The sequence below is a fragment of the Solea senegalensis genome, linkage group LG2, assembly GCF_019176455.1.
Source record: "Solea senegalensis isolate Sse05_10M linkage group LG2, IFAPA_SoseM_1, whole genome shotgun sequence".
Taxonomy (NCBI): Eukaryota; Metazoa; Chordata; class Actinopteri; order Pleuronectiformes; family Soleidae; genus Solea; species Solea senegalensis.
Window position 1 is genome coordinate 6027101 of NC_058022.1, and position 21166 is coordinate 6048266.

General features: G+C 41.2%; 1 protein-coding gene across 3 annotated transcripts in view; it reads right to left on the reverse strand.

Moving 5' to 3' along the window:
* Positions 1 to 20013, reverse strand: part of slc4a3 (solute carrier family 4 member 3) — a 30425-nt gene extending 10412 nt beyond the window's left edge. The window contains exons 1-9 of one of the 3 annotated variants that reach the window (XM_044018622.1): positions 19780 to 20013; positions 15782 to 15971; positions 13782 to 14032; positions 13445 to 13629; positions 11182 to 11411; positions 5068 to 5210; positions 4347 to 4527; positions 4103 to 4238; positions 794 to 977 (exon numbers count right to left, since the gene is read on the reverse strand). In XM_044018622.1, coding sequence (XP_043874557.1) covers positions 794 to 977; positions 4103 to 4238; positions 4347 to 4527; positions 5068 to 5210; positions 11182 to 11411; positions 13445 to 13629; positions 13782 to 14032; positions 15782 to 15971; positions 19780 to 19833 — 1554 coding nt within the window. In that variant the 5' untranslated portion in view covers positions 19834 to 20013. Of the gene's footprint in view, positions 1 to 793; positions 978 to 4102; positions 4239 to 4346; positions 4528 to 5067; positions 5211 to 7713; positions 8371 to 11181; positions 11412 to 13444; positions 13630 to 13781; positions 14033 to 15781; positions 15972 to 19779 lie in introns of those variants that run through there. The other 2 variants (XM_044018623.1, XM_044018624.1) reach the window with 2 other exon arrangements.
* Between the last annotated feature and the right edge of the window lie 1153 nt (positions 20014 to 21166).

Below are 21166 nucleotides of genomic sequence, written 5' to 3' on the forward strand. Positions count from 1 at the left end.
TTAGTTTAGTTGACAGGGACATGTAAAGAATACCACAGTTAGCTAAATAGCTAACTTGCGTCTGTGCTAGCTCATCCCTTGCTGTGAATTTGAAAGGTTGCATTTCCTGATTTAATATCTTTCACATTTTCATCACTTGCCCCTTATATTGACACCAAACTGAAATATTATGGGAAGGGGAGGGTGTGTTGAGGCAAATCCTCAGCCTGGGCTTTTGTTGGCAAGTTGCAGTCTTAAGTTGCACCATGAGATCTTGTTAGCCTTTAGCTAATTATAGAATTTAAAGAGGTTCTCACAAAGGTGTCATTGCTATGAACTGAGGAGCCCCAGCCAAGGCAATTGGTAAACCCCCATTTGTCTGTCATTGGGTAAAGTTATTAGTCCAATACCCAGTATCAGTTTAATCCAAAACTAACTATTGGTGTTGGTCTGTACTGAGATGGGATATTGGAAATGGAAAGAAGTTAAATCCCTAAATATGATCCCTAAACCCTTAATATCACATAAATGCTTCACTAAGCACAGGGCACGTGCTGTTTAAGAGAGATGTATGCCTCCACTGTCATGTGACCAAGACATGAGTGAGCACATGTATACTGTTATGTTCTACAAATAGCTGTTTATGGCTCATAGACGAATGCAGAAAAAGTGGTATTGAGCCAAGATGGCGGAGATGATACACATTCACCCCGAAAGGTGATAATCATTCCCTGCATTTGTGTACATGTGTTAACCGTAACCTAAAATAATAATGATACAAAAAAAACAGCAAAAGAGAAACAAGGCAACTTACAAACAGGCTGACAAACACGTCTTGTTTGGGATCGTACTGGGGCCCTTTGTTATCTTGGTGTTCATCGGGCTCTTCGGCCACCAGTGGCAGACTGGTGTCATGGACGTGGTTGTGAGTGAAGCTGCCGTGAAGACTGCTGGACGAGTGGTGGCGGTGGAAGCGGTGTTTGAAATCACTCGGGTGGCTGTGGGGTGGAGGGTAAAACATAAGTTAAGCATTAAAAAGTCATGCTAGCAACTTTGTAGGGAGCTTAATGTTAATTTCTAATAGTCCAACATGTGCATGACGACAGTTTCAATGAATAAATGTTTAGTGCTTGATTGGAATATTTGGCACTTGGTGGACACAGCTGAGGATGATGTAATAGTCTTTGAATGGAAGTCGTAAAAGGTACAAATAAAGGTTTATCCTGGTGATACCAGCTCAAGATTTAATGGTTTGCAATCGCCCCGAGGAGATCATGAACGAATGCATTCATTGTCCACACAAGTTGAAACAGTGTCAACAGGTGGCGCTAAAGAAGTGACTAAGTGCTTTTTGTGTCTGAGAAGGTAAGCTTGTTTCTCCCTCTTGGTGAGAAGTATTCCGTGTCTCACAAAGCCTCATCATGACATGATGACATCACCTGATTCACTAAGCCCACACGGCGCAATAAGGTGGGTGACCAAATTGGAAGTGACACCGGCCATGAGACAGAAGAACAAGGTGTGACGCCAAAGTGAATTGTGCTGGAGTTTGTTTCCAGAGGATCTTTATGGTGGTCTGAAAAAGCAATGAGCTAAATTTAAGCAGCATCTCCGTGTGTGTCTTTCCACCACGTAAATCTGATATCACCGACTGGTGATGAGTGTGTTTTTTTTGTTTTTTTTTCCAACACAGGCAGCCGGTGACATGCTGGGAGTCTACGCGTGGAAAGGATGTGAATGATGGAGTGGCTGTGTGATGGCCCGCTGCTATGCTGCTGAAAAGCTTATCTCAGGAGCATCTGTTGGGTTGCTTTGTGAGTATATATTTACCCAGATTGATTTGCTGTCTCAGTTCTTCACCTCTTCCGTGGAGGTTATGTTTTTTTTGGCTGTGTTTGTCTGTCTGTCTGTGAGCAGCATAAGTCAAAAAGTTAAGGCCAGGTTTTAATTCAGTTTTGTAAGATGCAGGTTATTAATTATTAGATTTGGGTGAAGTCTTGGTGGAGCAGAGTGCTTTCTCTAGTTATGATAATGGTGATAAGATGTAGTCAGTATAGTGTTCTGTGTGATTTGAGAGCTTCCAAACAGGAGTACATCGTTTAAAAAAATAAATAACCGAATGCAACATTGCGCTTGTAAAGTGAGATGGCTGCAAAGAGGTTGGAGAACGACTGGAAACACAAAGGACCGCCCGTGGAAAGTGTAAGAAGTGAATTCTACAGCTCAAAAAAACCTGGTTGTTCCGCAGTTTGACAAAATAAATGCATCTTGCCCGTGCGCTGCTGTTGTACACACACAAAATGCTCCCTCAGTCAGGTCTGATAGTATGTATTGGCAGTAAAATAACAGGTGTTAGGTATCACATTAACAATAGCTCTGTTAGCGTGAAATGGAACTCAGCCGTCATTATTTGATTATTTACACCTTTCAGATTGGCTGCCGTGCAAAGGGTCCATTGACAAATGAAAGGACACAGCATAAACATAATATTACATGATTTCTGTTCAAGAAGACCAGACAGAGGCAGAATAATATCAACAACAACGACAAAAATCGTGAAACGTTAAGAACTACATCTTTAACGAGATGGAAGTAGGGTGGATGTATTGTAGTTGCATCAGATGCAGTGTAGCCTAAAGGTTTTCCAGACTCGTTGTAGACCTGAATTTTAATTTATCGATGGCTGTCTGGACCTGAAGATGATTTCAACAAATAACATTAAAAAGTGTCCCAGAAAAGAACTTACAAACTCAAACTTTATGGACCTAATCTTTAATGATATGGCCATGCACTGCAAATCATACATCTGACAATTTTGTCTCGACACACTGACTCCCATAAGATTTTGAATTTCCTTGAAGGGAAAAATAGAGGAACATAAGTGAGAGTGAAGGCAACTTTCAGTGAGTTTTTTTTGCCACGCATGGTTTATCTCTTCCCTTGATTCAGTCTGACAGGTGACATTTAGTTTTCATTATGTAACCCCCCAAAAAATCCATAATGTTGGATGTGTAGCACACTATTCCATTCTATCCCATGGTCAGTTCAGCTGGTGTGTCAATACAAGTGCCAATCAATACGTTTTGAGAGCGTACTGATGCACTGTATACTCTGCAGTGCACAGGATCTGATGCAACTATTCCCTCTGGCTCAATCCTGGAAAAACTGTGTCTAAAACCTCTGAACACCACCAGTGTTGGCTGACAAGAACCTGCTCTAGCAGAAATGACCAAAGAAAAACTTAACATTGGCCAAATGTTACTTCTGGGGTGGAGGGTGATACTTTTTGCATCTGCTTTATTACAAACTTCAGAACATAATAAGCCTGAGGTTTGAAAAGTTGGTAACAAATCACGATATTATTAGCCTGTTTACTGGGGTAAAAGTTCAGAACTGAAATAAAACCGTGATGGAAGGACATCCAGGCTTAAAAACGGTTCGTCATGTGACCACATCTGACACTAATGACGAGCATCGTGTCAGAATAGACATGAGGTGTCACAAGGCAGCATGACGACAAAGTATTATGGCAGTTTCTGCCGTGTTTAGAATGTATTTGCACCACTTTCCACACTTTTATACCCAAGTTAATACATAATAAACTGAATTTTTATCATCAGAAATAAAAATGGACATATCTGCTATAAAATAGGACTTTTAAAAGACTGCAGAAAAGCCATTTTATTATTCATTAAAATGTAATGCTGCATATTTATAGGGCTAAAACTGATTATTATTAGAATTCCATGTCGGCTGAGTATTAGCTCTTAAATGCATTCATGTTCCATTATTTTATGACTTGGACCAACTCCATGCATTTTATATGGCAGCATTTAATTGGCTTTTCCTTATTACGCTACTGGCTTGATAAGATGGCATCATTTGCGGTTACAAAATGATAACAATTGCAATTTTTTAAACCAGCAATAAAAGGAGGCCTGTGTTTTCAATTCTCAGGACAAAGTGTTGTTTTCCACCTGTTCCTAAAGACTTAGCCAACAGATTTGGCTTTTTAAATCTTCATATTTCTCATCCAGGGGAAATCAGGACAAAATGTTCTTTGGGCAGAAAAGCATGAAATTAGATGTCAACAATTATGTTTCGTCAGAGGCTGAGTGCTGACCTGTGTTTGAGCAGCAGAGCCCGCAGAACGCCGGGTCTGTCCTCCGCTCTGATCTGATCAGAGATGATCATCGTCTCCACCACCAGGTGAGCGATGCCAGGCAGAGAGTTCTGCTCGAGGTCCAGCAGGACGGCACCTACGGCAGAGCAGCACAGGGAATGAAAAAGTCAGACTAGGCTCGTCATGCAAAGACGCTGAGATGTATAGGTTGCGGCATTTCTGCGTTCCTGCAGGACCTGCTCACCGTGTGTGATGGTGCGCCGAAGCTCCAGCAGGCTGCGGAAGGATAGCGAGGCCACATGAGGTTTGCCCCAGCGGTCAGTCTCCTCCTCCACATCCTCCTCAAACTTGATCCAGCGAGCGCGCTCCTTCCAACGCATCTCATGATCCTTGTCCACAATCAGCTCGTTCAGCTCCACGAACAACTGAAGAGGAAGAAGCGGGACACAAAAGTGAGCGCTAGAACAGAAGGGATGTGACTTCATATAGCAAATGGTTACTTTTGGGGCTACCAGTGTTAACATGTGAGTATTTTTAACATCCCATGTGTTTTGTAGTTGTGTCTCTTATTGCAACCAGTTCCGTTCTCATTCCTCTGTGTGGTTGGGGTATGAGTGTCCTACAGTATGATTTGGGGATTTAAGCAAAGTGTTAAGGGGGGAAAATGATAAAAAACAAATAAAGATCTACCTTAATATTAAGGAGTTTGACCAAACAAAACTAGCATGAGTAAAAAAATCTACATTTATTGTAGTTGAAGTAGTCTTTGCAGTGTGCGTATATCTTCTGTGTGATTTCAGATCATGATGATGGTAAATTTTCAATATATTATTGTGCAGCCGTAAAACAGATGCTTTTAGCACTAGCAGGTACGTTTACTGCATATCGCGATGTTCAATCCAGTGGTCGATATGTGGACCGACGCAGGCGGTGGAAAACATGAATCCCGCGACTGCGCTGCAAACCTCGTGTGTTTTCTTTTCGGCAGCTCTCTTCCTCTTCTTCAGACTGGATAGCGGCACGGTGCTGTTGGCCCGGGTCAGCTGACATCTCGATGACTTCTTCACCAGGTGGCGTCTCACCCCGGGGTTGTCCTCGAATCTGTGACCTGTGGAACAAAAGGTCAACATTGCTCAGTGATGATGTCTACATATTGTGAGTCACTCAGAAGACCAACCTACCAGGGGAAAGATTTATGGGCATGAAATTATCTTTTTACTGCAACCAGCTTTCTAAGTCAGGAAATGTGCTCCATTTCCTAAATCCATTTGGAAACTGGAAAATCGGAAATCTTCCATTTGCCATGTCTGTCCAGGTTTCCAGCTGACAGAATCATCCACCCGGTGACACAGAGCTAGAGCTTCCTGGATGAGTGTGAATCAATATGCACAGTGGGAAACTGTTACAGAGGTGGTTTCACCACCAGACATTTGTCAGGTCATTGAGACAAATTTCATTCTTAATTTCCTTGACATGCAAATCACATTTTATTGAGTTGAACACAATGAGGAAATCTGTCGTAACTGTAAACAGCAACGTAGACGAAGATGTCTGGAAATGTGTTTCAAGAGTGACTTTGAGTGATGATCATACTTTGCCAAAGTTATAAGTCCTATGTTTTTACATGGAGAGGACACATTTGGTGACATTTAAGAATCCATGCACCCATCCGTCCATTTTCTACTGCTTCTCTGAGAGGAGGTGGAGCCAATCACAGCTAATCCCGAGTAAAAATATCCAAAAAGTCTGAAAAACTGAAAACAAATGCGAGATACAATGTAATATAGTGTTGGTATTCATTTAAAGAGACATTCTTTTCATGTAAGTTCAGAGAAAAGACGTGGGAATATCTTAGATTGCAACGTTTGTTCAGTGTGGCGCTGCTGCCAACAAGTCAGACTGTGTTTATGCTGCATCATGCCTTCCTCAGGGAGAGCAAAATGGAAATGGAGATTAAATTAGACTGCGTTTTGTTTCATAAAAACTCCTGGGGGAAAAAAGCTTGAAGGACTGCCCTTGTATGAACTTTGGCTGGTTTGAACAACCTGCTCCTTTTTTCCCACCACAGGCAATGACAGGGTGAGTAACTGCGGGTGAAAAGGACAAAGATGCAGATGCAGCCTTTAAAAAGCAAAGTTGGGTATTCCCCAGAACTCAAACCAATTTTTTTTGTTTATATAAAAAGACATTTGTGACTAAATCATTGTGGCATTTTGTAAAGTGAGGCTATTGCGCGATGGCAGTCCTCAGCAACAGCGGGTCTGAATCTGAGCCATTTTATTTGGGGTCAAGCTGCGATGAATCATTGCACCCAGCCGGTTTGGCATCTTCATTGCAGCCATATTCAGTCAACCATATCGGTCAAGAGCTACCACAAAGATCCCAAACCTTTACAGAACCGATGGTAGGCTCTTCAACCTTTCAGGAACAAGTTCAAAGCCAAGAGTAAAAAGTCAGGAGTACCGACATCATAGAGCTTCAATACGCTGATAATAATACCTTTGTAGCACAGTCTGAATGCCTTAAAGGCCTTTGGTTTGGCTTTAACATTTGTTTGTGCCAACCACCACCCAAACAGCAAAATGTCCAAAACAAAACCACTACCAAACAGCAGTGTTCACCTGCTTTGGTCCCCACCAAAGCGTGTGAGTGATGCAGTGTACCAAGAAGAGAGGATAGAGCTCCTCTATTGGGGACAAAAAGTAGGCAAACGTCATTTCTCTACATGTGGATTCAACAGGTGGATTGATAGTGGAGCGTTTTGAGTTTATATTCTGTACACACGCCGATGAACAGCAACGTTCACCTGCTCCTCACTAAAGCATGTATGTGTGTGTGTGTGTGAGGACAGAACTCTTCCAGCACACACAGCGTTTCAAAGCAGAGAATGTTGCTGAATTTTACAGCGTGAACCTAATTTCAAACAGTTAGAGGAAAATACTGGACATTACAGTACATATGAACCTCATCGCTAGAGGCATTAGTTTACAATGAGGATGAATCATTTTTTTGTGCCAATCCATTTACCAAAATTGAAGATCAAGGTCATAATTATGAACATAATGATCATACTAAAGTCAATGCCAAAGGTCCAATATAATAATTCCTCTTGCCCCATCAGTTGCGAACTGTTTTCAGCATCAGTTACTAATTAAATCTCATGTATAGTGATCACTGAATTTCTTAGCCTAACTTCATCCCAGCCATGATATCCAAATAGAGATATGAATAGCAGAACAACGCGCGGTTTGTCAATGAAATGTCTCTCGGCTCCAGCTGAATGGGTGCTACTGGATCAATAGGGAAGCAGGAAACTGGCAGTTGAGTGTTGTGTCAATTTGGTCAATGCCGTGGACATCCTCGTTCTGTTTGTAGCCACTGGAATCTCACAGTGGCATTAATTAAGCTATCAGCAGGGTACAATCAATAAAAAACACATGCAGTCCCTAATCTATTGATTACGCATGTTAAACTAGAATGGAAAAGTGGAAATTTGAAGTTTTATGATTGCATCACAATCTTGGAAGTGTGATGTGACTTTCAGTACTTTTAGATGTGCGTGTTTTCAATGTTTTCACTGACTGAGAGGGGTTCAAGCACACAGAACTTACGTATGGGCTCGAGCGGTGACCCCAGCTGAGAGTGGATTGACTCAAGCAAGTCATAATCGTCAAAGTCCAAGACAAACTCTTCAAAGTCCTCACACCCTTCCATATTGGACAGAGAGCTGTGTTGTTCACGTTGGTGGTGCTTCGGGATGCCCAAGCCTTTTTGGACACTGCACCGACGATCGGGTCCTCGGTGGTCAGCAACGCGCTGCTGATCAGCAGAGGCCTCATGCCCCTGGTTAACCTGTCCCTCTGTAATATCTGTCATCTCCACAGTCGGTGCCTCCCTCTATCCTCCGCTCTTTGAGCGGACACACTGCTCATCCAGGGCCTCCAAATGCTGAACGCCGTGGCTCACCCCGAGTCACTGTTCCAAGGAGACCCGGGTTCACCAGCCTGTCCTGCCTCTTTGTACTGGCTGCCAGAAAAAAGAGACAAAAATGCCTGTCCAAAATAACCCTGGCCAAACAGAAAAACTAATAAAAACACTTGTGGATCGAGACTTGCACTTCTCAGTGTTCAATCACGTATAAGCTGGCAAAACCGCCGTCAAAAATATTCACTAGTTTAATCCAAAAAAATAACGAAAGATCACCAAAAACCTTAAAGCCACAGCCTCAAGCTTAACTTTAGCTGCAACTCCAAAAGCTAAGTATTGAGCAGAGATGGTCTGCTTTGTGGAACAGCCCTGGCAGCCGAGTGGAGACGCCGCCCATTTTTATCGATGTCCACAGACCATTGATTCCTCTGGGCTTTAGCATGTGTCAGAGTGAAAGAATTGATGCCTTCCCCTTTTCACTGTTCCAATCATGTGACACATAGGGGGAGTTGAAGCCGGGTCCCAAATGTTGGCAGGAGAACACAAATGAAATGATGAAATTTACTGAAGAAATGAGCTGCAACTGAAATCTTAAGAGAATCAAATGATAACATCAGCGCTCGCACTCGCCAGAGTGAGATATCACGTTGGTAATAATTATCACAGAGGGCTGCACCACTCCTGTCCCTGCGTCTCCATGGAAACCATCTGTGGCCTGAGGTGCCAAACAGGACCCTCTTTAAAAGGATTTGACTTTTGTGTGCTACACTATCTGTGTGCGTGTGTATGAATGAATAGTACAAGGATAAACAGGGCACAAATGAGGGTTTATCAGGTGAAACTAAATGCATAACCCATAAATATGTTTGCATAATCACTTTACAACCAAAACTGTAATGTGTTTGTAGCCTTAGAATATGTCTTTAGGCAAGGGTAGCATTTTACATTTTAAAGCTTACATTGCAAACGAAGATGACGTCTTTTCTGGTACGTCAATGCCAACAATGTTTCTTGACGCCCCGGAAAAGGGAGAGGTGATCAGAAGAGTCCTCTGTTTGTTACAATCTGCACCATTAGGTAACATCTATATGTAAAATTTGATGCATAAAAGTAATCTCCATTTAAGGAATCTACACCATTCAGACTATTGACATTTAGTCTGAACTTATCCATACACTGACTTGTATAATTCCATTGAGTAAAACAATATTAATAACTAATCTATTTCATATAATATTTGCTTTGAGCCACATAAACATTGTCCCACTTTAACATCAGGCTCAAAATGAACATGTTTAGTGAAAATGTAGCCTTTATGATTTGACAAATTCCTCTTGTTTTAATGGCTCAACCAACAATCCCACACATAAAAGCTCTTATAAAACTCATAGAGCAACATTTAGTCAATCAGTAAGAGCACAAACATATTTAAAAAACCAAACAAGCAGACTAGAACAGAGGGAGATGCAGTGGTAAGATATACGTAGCGCGTCAATGTTCGCTCTCTACAAATCCAATAGGTTGTTCTGAGGGACTCTGTCACTCTGTTTGTGCCCTGTTTTGTGTTTCCAGATCCTATGCAGTCAATGATCAGCTCTCTGCTGCTCGGCTAAAGCAGGAAAGGCCAGGGGCAGGGTCGCCACTGAAGGGGAATCAATCGCAGCCTCTGTTAATTAAAGCCCCCGAATGCCTGGACACAGAGATTTTCACTCCTCACCTCAGTTTTTTGTCGGATTTTACTCATTCCGCTTTGATCCTTTATTCCTGTATCAACAGCTGCGGCACCAACCTTCTAATATGATTCCTCTTCATGCAGATACTGTAAAGTCCGTTAATATAACAGCAATATACACTGAGAATCACATTTATTAACTTAAGAGGAGATGAGGACAAGACGGACTAAATGTACCTGATATTGACTGACTGCCCTAATTGTGCTACTAATTGCCTCATTAACATCCGACTGCAGTGGACCTTAATGTGTGGTAATAAACTGTTTTGATGCATTTGATGCGTAGCATAAGGACACTTTGTGGGAAAACTTTCTTATTTTTATTTATTTATTCATTATTCACACTATTATACTATATAACACACTACCCTTAGAAGCCTTAAAAGGTATCGTTTTACTCTAGTCTTCAACTAGCTCCTTTTTATCCCACCCTGTTTTATTTGCATGTTTAGTTTATTTTGGTTAAAACTGGATTTTATCTAAAATTTTCATTCGTGTTGCATTTTATTGTTGTATTTGCTAATTAGTGCTGCAATAATTGTATGGAAGGTGCTAAACAAATAATCATTATTATTATTATTATTATTATTCCAGTTCTGCTGTATCTCTTTTGTATTTCTATGATTAGACATATTTCTGCCCAAAAAAAGTTTTTTCTGTTGATATCATTAAGCTGACATATCTATCTTTCGCTTAGCTCTTAAATCTAATAGTGAGTGAGTTTGAATTGAAGAGATAGTTATTGCTGTTAAAAATGTGCCCGTAAAAGTATTTGTGTCCTAATGCGATCTCTTAATACACACTGCGTGACCAAATGTCCCTTTACTGAAAAGCATTGAAAATAACGTTTACAAAGCAGCTGGCACACATTTTTTCCTAAATGTTCTAAGTGGATATTGACTCAATGCTGAACAGGCACACACGTCAAATGAATGGTGATACCTTTCATTACCAGTAGAGGGTACTTTTTTTTTTACACAATACCAGAACAAACACAAAAATAGTCTGGATACACAGTGTTCAGTCACAGAGTGTTTTGTGTTTTTTCATGAAATTAAATATCTAAATAATGTCAAAATCAGAGGATTTAAGTGAACTTTGAAGCCTTTTTGGAAAACAAAAGAAATAAAATATCAGCCTACATCAATTTCATTCAACTGATGAATGAGGAAACTTTTCACAGACCCAGGGATCAGAGACCCGGGCATCGTTCTATAATTCCATTCCATAAATATGATGATGGATGTGTGGCAGTTTTATCTGATGGTTCACACTGTTTATAACAAGTGAGATCACCTCTAAATTAAAACTGATGTGTAAGAAAAGTAAAACTAAGTAAGTCTAGTCATATAGCTCTTTATAGACATCTCCAACATGGTGGAGATACTGAAGATACCTCATCACTGAGTGCCTTCCTTACTTTTCATGTCATCCAGATCAGCACTGGCCAGCATCTGGGCCTCGGCCTCATCAGTGGGCACCTGCTGATAGATGGCCATCTCCAGAGCAGTCATGCTGCCGATGCAGATCCGCTCCCGCAGGTCATAGTTGCTCCTCTGGGTGCTGCCCGCCAGACGGTGGTGGACGGGCTTCCTACGGAACCAGCCGCAGGCTGCGGTTGAGCCTGAGGGATCCGATCCCGGCGAAACACTGGCAAGGAGTAAAGAGAAGGTTTTTGTTGATGAGAAACATTTGAAAGATGATAAAACGTAAACATGATGAGCTCCACATGACATTAAGCCTCCTGATTGTAAGTCATTCACTGTACCAGCAGGGGGCCTCAAAGTCCAACATCTGAGTCATCACTGACTGTGTTACACAGCACACTCATTTTCTTTTTTTCTTAATCAACCAGGCATTAGCAGAGCTAAATACCTGAATCTCCATGGAGACCCTGACCTCCCAGCAGCAAATTCAATACATAATTCAAAGCACCACCAAATAATTCATATTGTGATGGTTCTGCATGTTTGCCGGCCACACGGGTCTCCTGATATATGGGATTCAGCCGGCCATTAGTGGGCCATAAGTACCTTCAAACCTGTACATATTGATTATTTGTTTGATGTTGTTCCTGTTTACAGTGAAACACTTGAGTCGCTAATGTAAAGTTCACATACAGTATATCTAAAAGGAACAGGATGTGCCTCTAACAGTATAAGAACAGATATAACTGCTTGCTCGGTCTGTTACCTTTGGCTGCTCCAAATACGAGGGTTAATTACACATTTTAAGGCAAAATAACCCTTTGAATCTGGATGAATATGTCATAAAGGCATCTCAAGTGTGAGTCGTACACGAAATTACCAAGAGCAATTTGACAAATATACCTGGCGAGCGGAGACGTGGCAAGAAAAAAGAAAAACAAAGGGTCTGCAGTAGACCAGACCATCACAAGTCATATTAAACTGTGGGTAACCACGGCAACATAGCTCAGTGTCAGGGCCACTTGCATGAACTCTTGCTGATGAAACAAAACTCTTAATAAAATTTTTCTTTAATATTAAAGGAATAAAGTATGATATTTGAAAGTGATGAACCTACAGAGGGTTGCCAGGTCTGTCTGCAGGTTTCCTTCACAACGTAGCTACTACTGAAGCATTCAGGCTATTCAGTATGCTGGTTGAATAAACCTACTTTGTATGCAAATTACAGCAATGACCCATCTATAAATAAAAATACATTGCATTTCAAACACAATTATTATTTAGCTGACTCTCTGCCTCTCGTTCCCAGCTCTGGGTATTGAGCTGAGTTTTGTGCTGGTCAGTATTTCTCTTGGTGGTGAGAGAGAATGTGTGCATGTGTGTTTTTCGTGTCAGCCACGTCCTGATCTGTGTTCTGTGACTTTGTGCCTGACAACAACAGTGAGAGTGAAATACAACTGCTCATCACCTAGCGTGTGACAATGGGTTTGTGTGCACTCGCACACAATTAAACTGCCAGGACGAGGACATCAATTTGCGAAACACGATAATCCTTATCTTGTCTCTCAGCTGTGGATCATTTACAAGTCAAATCAAATACCGATCAACAGCTGTGGCTTCAACCTTAATATACTTAAAGGAATACTTCACCGATTTGCTTTTAGCTTTGTAATGCTAAAACAGGGGTAGTATTTTTGAAAATTTGTGCTTTCCAACCTCAGTTTCCTCTAAGTTGAGAAATATCTTCATTCTTTTCTTTGTGCCCAACTTGTTTACAACCTTGTCCCAACCACCTTCATTCATATCATTTAATTCTATAATCTGAATTTAAATTGACACTGCATGGCTAACTAGGGAGCTAACTTCCTCCATTAACACTTAGCATCCGTGCCCACCAGTGACACTTGTTAGCGTAACTGTTAGCAAAGATGGCGAACACCGTTTACATTCTGGGAATGAGGTCAAAAATACTACTTAAAAGCGTTTTGTATTTGAAAACACAAAAAAGAAATCTGGCTAAACATGTTTGAATATTGTTTTTTTCAGTAATATACAGCCACATCATTATTAATACTCCAGTGGCTTATGATCCTATTGCAAATATTCTATTTTGTGGAGCATCTCAGTGTGAGTTGTGATTGTGTCAGACTTTTAGTCGTGATGGTTGATGAGTGTCCTCTCTATGTCAGCTGTACGAGGCACACGACAGCAGAGACAAGGTAAAAACTGAAGAACCTGAAATGTTTGACACTCTACCTGCAGTCTGCTTCCTCCACATCCACCTTCTCATTCTCGCGACACCCCCATTCTGCGACGCCCCCATTCTGAGCATCCCCCTTTATCAGCGCAGCCTTCCTCGGACTCGACTGGTCTTCATTTTCCGTGTGGAAGGCAGCGAGTGGAAGGGGCTCTTCCAAGTCCTCTTGGCTCCCCAAACTAAACTGAGAGGAAAAGGAAGATCAGTGAGAAGAACAGAAGGAGCTTACTTGAAATAATAACAGCATTTCGTACACAGGTTCATGCCACTGTCGTCTAACGAGGTACAGATCTGAAGCCCTATTGACCATCCTATGACTCTTCAGTTGTATTTTACCTGTGGTTGGACGTCAGGTGGCTCCGTGGGTGTGGCAGACGCCCCGAGTGCATCCGTATCAGACTCCACCTCTTCTTCGTCTACCTCGTGGATAGTGGGTGTGACGTTGGAGGGCGGCAGCGAGGTCTTTTTTTTCTTCCTTTTCTTTTTGCGCCTCCTGTCCGAGCTGTGCACCCTCTTGCGCAAGCGCTGGGGCAGGGGCAGGTGGGTGGACAGGGGGTGGTGCGTGTGGTGAAACGTGTGTCTGTGATCTGTGTCAACGACAAAGGCAAAAATACAAGTTCATCCCCATTCTGTCCGACGGCTTGTGTTTAATTTAGTTTTTTTAAAGTCTGATTTTGCAACTGACTGTGCATCTTTGATGAAATGGGGCTGATACTAAAGTAAAGTAGGGCAGCAGAGTATAGCTGAGCAACTCAAGTTTATTTCCTGAACTGGAACACACACGGTCCATATGTTAAATAAAAGTGTAATGGCCACATACTGTAAGTGCTGTCATAGGCGGCTTTCAGACATGTGCTGATGTCCAGAGGTTATGTCAGCAAAATATGAGAGAAAACAAGTAACTGATATTTCAGTGAACAAATTCATATAACAGACACAAAACTAAATCAATTCTGTAAATGTCAAGCCAGCAGGTTGTCTCGCAATTACAGCATCATTGTCAGGACAGAGTTACACACATAGATTTACATTTTATTTTATTAGGTACACCCATTCAATTGCTTATTTACAAAAATATCTAATCACAAAGACATGGTCAAGACGTATCGCTAAAGATCAAACTGAGCATCAGAATGAGAAAGAAAGTTGATTTCAGTAACTTTGAGTGTGGTATTACAAGACCTGCTGATCCACTGAGATTTTCACAAACAACCATGTGTTCAGTTTAAAAAGAATGGCCACAAAAACATCCAGTGAGCTGCAGTTCTATGAGCGAAAATTCCTTGTTGAGGTCAGAGGTCAGCGGAGAATGAACGAAGTTTGAAATGAACAGCAACTTAAATGACCACTTGGTTACAACCAAGGTATGAAGAAGACCGTCTCTGAATGTGATGAGCCTGAGGACCACACAGAGTGCCTCTTCTGCTACTAATGGTGTCCTGTGTACCTAATAAAATGGCTGTTGAGTGTACACACGTGTGTAGTTTTCTAGTAAATACTAGGAAAAAAGGTCAAAAAAAGTGTTGTTTCACTTGGTTTCCAGCCTCACTACACACTAACTACATTTTCAGAACACAGAGTTTCAGAGGATCAGATTTGATTTTTCCTTAGTCATGGTCTTTTGATTCTTTTAATGAAAACATGCAAGGGGGAGAAACATCTTCTCCTCAGACGGATTAGTCCCTCTCCTACTAATCCCCTCGTAAAATGAAAGCTTCAGATTTTAATTAACATGAACTATTGCATAACAGCACTGTTTAATAAACATATGCTAATGTCTTCAAGAATTATCTTCCAATATACTAAGGATAAAAAACTTTTGGTGCCCTGTACTAAACTAGATATTTGATCAAGAGAGCAATTGCTTTTTACCCAATACTTATATATGTGTAGTACTATTATTATTAGTAGTAGTAGTAGTAGCAGTAGTAGCAGCAGCAGCAGTAGCAGCAGCAGCAGTAGTAGTAGGAGCAGTAGTAATAGTAGTAGTAGTAGTAGCAGTAGCGCAGCAGTAGCAGCAGCAGCAGCAGCAGTAGTTAGCAGCAGTAGTAGCAGCAGCAGCAGTAGTAGCAGTAGTAGCAGTAATAGTAGTAGCAGCAGTAGAGTAGCAGTAGTAGTAGTAGCAGTAGCAGTAGCAGTAGCAGTAGCAGTAGTAGTAGCAGTAGTAGTAGTGGCAGTAGTTGTAGTAGTAGTAGCAGTAGTGTTGCATGTACTACCATGTGTGCTGCACAGGTATTGATACATGTTAGAACTAAGTTTTATGCCGTTGATTTATTGAATTTGTTCACACTTTGTGAATTGATAAATTCTAAAAGTAGAATTTTGAGTTTTCTTACATTCAAAGTCTTTCTCCGTGTAGTGTCGGCCCATCCGGTCTGCACTGGTAGGTCCAGAATCACTGATAATGTCCCCAAAGCGTGCCACAGACAGTGCTTTCTCCAAATCCTCCTCCTCCTCCTCCTCTTCCTCCTCTTCTGCCTCCTTTTCCTCAGGAGATCCTCCCTCATCTTCTTCCTCCACCTTCACCTGAAGAGGAGCAGACAGAAAGAAAACGATCAGTGGGCAATCCTTTTGAGGGGAAGATTCCTGCTAAATGAAAGTAAAATGACAGATGAAGAATTAATTAAGCTGGGGCAGTTGGTTTATTGTGGGGAATTTTCATTATCAGAATAATTCGCAAATGGGAGAGTATTCAATATGATGTCTAGCCCACCAACATACAGTCTTAGTGAGGTTTCACGAGGGTAAGATATAGCAGGACCTAATTATTTGATTTTAAATTCTTGATTTTCACTACTACTAGGAAAGTACTTGTAAGGTATTGTGTTTCAATGGTCCAGTGTGTAACATTTAGGAGGGTTAAACGGCAGAAATTGAATATGCTACACATACTGTATGTACTAAGTGTAAAACCATGTTCCAATAAAAGTTGTTTTGGTTTCCATAGTCTTGCATTTAGCATTTTCTATGTACTTGGTGTGGACGCTTAAACAAAATGAATAGGAATGCTATGCCCAATAAAAAGAAATGGTCAGACTAACCATGACATAACATTTTCTTATTATTTCCTCCAACATTGAAGCAAAAACTAGACTTTTGCTTCATATTAAAGCCTTAAATTGTATACGAGACATACAGTACTGTATGTAAGATTATTCATTAACAGTACAATAGACACGCAGTGTCCATATTTCCTCCACTTCACGTAGGATGGCCGTCAAATCAATACAAAAAAGTGCTAAGCAGAGAGCAGCTAATGCACTCGACAGCCCCCAGAGACAGAGACTGAAGGGAGTGTCCTGCCAAAGTCATTCAGTGGCTCTGATAGGTCCGATGTCTGGGACAGGCTGCTTCTTCTGCCTCACATTGGTGCTGGCACGGTGAGCAGTCTGGCTACAGTTCTGTGGTCTCATATTTCTCTGTGCCAGAGCTCCATTACTGTCTAATTACCAGTGGGTTGAGGGGACAGGATATGTTTAATGATCCGAGCTACCTTCTCTATCTACCCAACACCAAGGCAGGCTAAGCCACACAAAATATAAAAGGAGAGTTCCACATCAAGGTTTCAACTGCCCACAGTGGCCACTTTAATTTCATTCATCATTTAAGGAGCTTTGTTTTCCAAGAAAATCAAACCAATTCTCAAACTCTTGTCTCACATCCTGACCTCTGTTCCTTTCAGCGTCAGACCCCGACATTAAGAGTGTTGACGTAATGATGGGAGGGGAATTATACTCCCATCACATACAGCCATTACTCCTCTAAACCTGCTTTTTCTTTTCTCCGACTCCACTGAAGCAAACGACACATGACTCTTTCATGTCAGGCTTTGAAGTCTGTTTCAGATGGAGGGACACGGGAGGGAGGTAAACCCAGCCCAGGTAAGGGATGAACTACGAGGGAACCCCCCCTTTTTCGCAAAGCTCATCGTCACCCCTGCTACTAAACACCACTTTTGCCACAGATGGGATCGGAGTATTCATTTCAAAACAGAGATTATACTTCACATATACTCTGTTTACTACAACAGGAGAATGTTGGGAACATCCAGGTGAGGGGTGGCACCTGGCTTGAGCATGCAGGAGGCAGGGGAATCAAATTATCAAGAGCTTTTTCCGCAGTGTTCTTACACTTGAAATCTGAAATCGGAGACACTTCAGAAAATCAGACCAGTTCAAGCTTTTGCAGACCTTTGCTTTCTTACACAGCTCTTAAAGCAGCTTAAATGACTGTGAGCAAATGATCATGGTCAACAGAACCCAGTTTTTATGTTCTACAGTGTTGAAATCAGTGAGATTAACAGCTCCTAATATAAATATTTAATATTAATATTTGTCCCTGATGAATGGCAGCCTGTTTACTGTGACTGCTTTGGCCACCTCCAGCTGATTGTGAGCAATTAAAAACAGGCCGAGTCAAACGGCACTTGAGTTAAAAACATACTACTGTGAGTACTACGACATTAATATTTCATTTCCACTATGTTGCTAAGCAAGACGGATGCATTAAAACTAGTGGCTGCCTAATATTGTGGAGGAGGTCTGTGATCAAATGCCCTGCTTTTAGTGTTTTACTTTTTAAAGCATAAAGGCAAGATATGAGGAGGAAAGGTTCAGTAAGGTTAGGAAATTTTGATCCAGAGTGCTTGCTCGGACTCTGTGTTTGTCTAACAAATCTGGAAACATGGATGTCAAAGTGCTGGGGAGCAGAACTGGCCAAAACTTCCTTAATCTATGATTATATATTATGGCCATTTTATGACTCAACACAAACAATTCCTTACATTCAGTTAATGTCCTCTGACAGACTATTTTCTGCAATCGACGGTATAGGAAATGGAAAGGTCCACTTATGTAGCATTCAAGCCATGATTTCCTTCAAACCACTGGCACAATATACTGGGCACACTGTGGATGACATGATGGTCCTCGCTGCTCATAATGACACATCAGCAAATCAACTGGTGGTGCTCGTTATCCCAGAATGCACAGGCTAATCGGTTTCACTTGAATAACAGCTAGAGACACATTTTCACAGACTCACACATGAGTCATGCCTGTGTTGAGAAACTGGAGGGAAACCATTTAGTCTTGAAGACATGTCAGTGCCATGAAATCTGTGCACACTACACCAACACTTTATGGTTTTCTATGTACTGTGCTGTGTGAATTCTCTCAGATGGCTGAAAGAAATCTATCTACATTCAAATATGTAACAAATATCTACATCTAATGTAGTAAAATGTCCCAGTTTTCTATTTTCCCTCCCACATTTTCCCAGTTTTCATTAAAGCCAAAATAACATTTTATAGTATTACACTTGAGCCACATGGTGGTGCATGTGGCTAGCACTGTTGCCTCACAGCAATAAGAATGCTGGCTCTCTGTGTGGCATGTGCACGTTCTCCCCGTGTCTCCCCAGGTTCTCCAGTTTCCTCCCACAGTCCAAAAAAACATGCAGAGGATAATTGGACACTCTAAATTAGGTGTGAATGTGAGAGTGAATGGTTGTTTGTCTCTATATGTTTGCCTCCTGTCCAGGTGTAACCCACTTTTGGCCCAATGTCAGCTGGGATTGGCTCCAACAGCCCCTGCGACCCTCATGTGGAGGATAGTGGTAGACAATGTATGAACGAATGAATGAATGAAAGGGAAGTATTGCACTTATTTTGCATCACTTTCATAAGGAATTGATAAAAATTGGCACAACAAGAAGTATTTGTCCATATTTCAACAGATCTTCTGAAAGCTTGCAGATATGGAGCAAACAGATGGATTCATGTTTAAAATGTTACAAAAAAACCCCAATACTTACATTATCCAAAAATATTACATTAAGATGTTGTAATGTTGCAGATACATGTTAATAAAACATTATTACATTAGAAAAACATGTTGCAAAGGACATATGTATACATACATATATATATATATTTTTTTTTTAACAAACAATCTGAAGTTAAAAAAAGGGGAATCCCTCTTGTGGGATTTCATAATAAGTCACTAGGACTGTATTTTGCTGAGCTCTCACATGAAATATTAATGATTTTCCCTCTTCACGATTATCCGATTATGATATTCTACAAAAATCAAATTCCTGTTTGTGCTTTTTTACAGTGATGCACGATACTCAAATATTGTCAAATTCTTACCTGCTGCTATATGATGTTTTTTTTTTTGCATATTTAAGACTTTTGAAGGACTAAAATTCCCATTATTAATTTAGACACTCTGCATGAAGCACCAAACCATATAAAAAGCAATGTTTTATGTATGTTTTATATAACTGTTACAGTAAAGTAAGCTCAGGAAACCCATAAAAAAATAACTCTTACCTGCTGTAGGTTGATCAACACATCTATCTCAGGGGCATGACCTCCTGTAGCCATGAGGCCTGGCGTTCAGCCAGCAGATGAAGAAGAGTGCTCTGAAGAGGACAGGAGGCTGAGGGCTAAAACTTGGTTTTGGTGCTGGGGAGATGATGTGAGTGGACAAAAAGTCCTAGAGGTATAGGATGAGGGGGTGGCAGGGGGTCAGGTGTGGGAGCAGGAGCTGGGAGGGGGCTAGTGAGGTAGGGAGGGGGGAATATTCATCAGAGGGAGGAAGAGGAAGGAGGAAGGTGGGCTGCAAAGCAGCAGGAACGAGGGGGAAATGGAGCTCAGCCCTTCTCTTTCACGGCTGGGGATCCAGGAAGCCTTTGGGGTGGCATAACCTGCAGGATAAAAAAGAAAGACTGAATTACTACCATGTAATTACGAGCTACATTGGCAAGCACTGAAAGAACTGGAAATCCTCACTATGTGATTTGGTACTAAGAACCTCCCCTCTTTCTGAGATGAACAGAATCTCAGAAACTCAGATATCTCAGATATTTAACAAAACATCCAGTGAGTGACTGTTTTCCCAGCAGAAAATGCCTCGCTGATGCCTGAGTTGAGAGGACAATAGCCAAACTGGCTTGAAATGACAGAAAGGCAACAGTTAATCAAATAACCCCTTATTACCGTATGTTCAACCATAAAGCACACGGGCTACAGCAGCAGAACATCACACATGGTGCCACTCCTACCACTTCATTTATACCTGATAAGGTGGCGGGCGAGTGTACTGTTTCGAGTAAAAGCAATTACTGTGAAACAAGTGGATGTGATTCAGTTACAGTTTTTGAAAATTGAAGACTACAGGTGCATCATAGAGTCAAGGAAGCATCCCTGTGCTACATTCCAAGGATGTTGTGTCATCAGATCTGTACAAGGATGCGTTGTGTGTATCCTCACCACTGTGTGGGCTTGCATGCTTTGCCGGGCATTTTAAAATGGCAAGTAACGGCAAAGGAACCAGAGAAGTAGGTCAACATAAATAGTGCAAATATATTACAACACAACAAAGCAAATAAAATACATAAACGGCAGTGGCAGATAGCATTTATATTGAACTCAACCGCTAACCTAAGCTGTAACCGCTATGATTGTTAGCTAATGTCACTAGTTAGCATAAATGACAGCTAATATACAGTGAAATGAACATATACTGTTTGTTCTCAGTACAGTTTCAACTCATCTCTTCTATGAAGGAGATATTTAAGAGTTTCCATCCATTAATGTTGCATTACTGCCACCTTCTTCTCTTTCTATGGTACATCTGTGTACTAACATGGCGAGTATAGCTACATACTAGCCAAATTTTCTTATCTCCATTGACTTAGTCAAACAGTATTTAGCC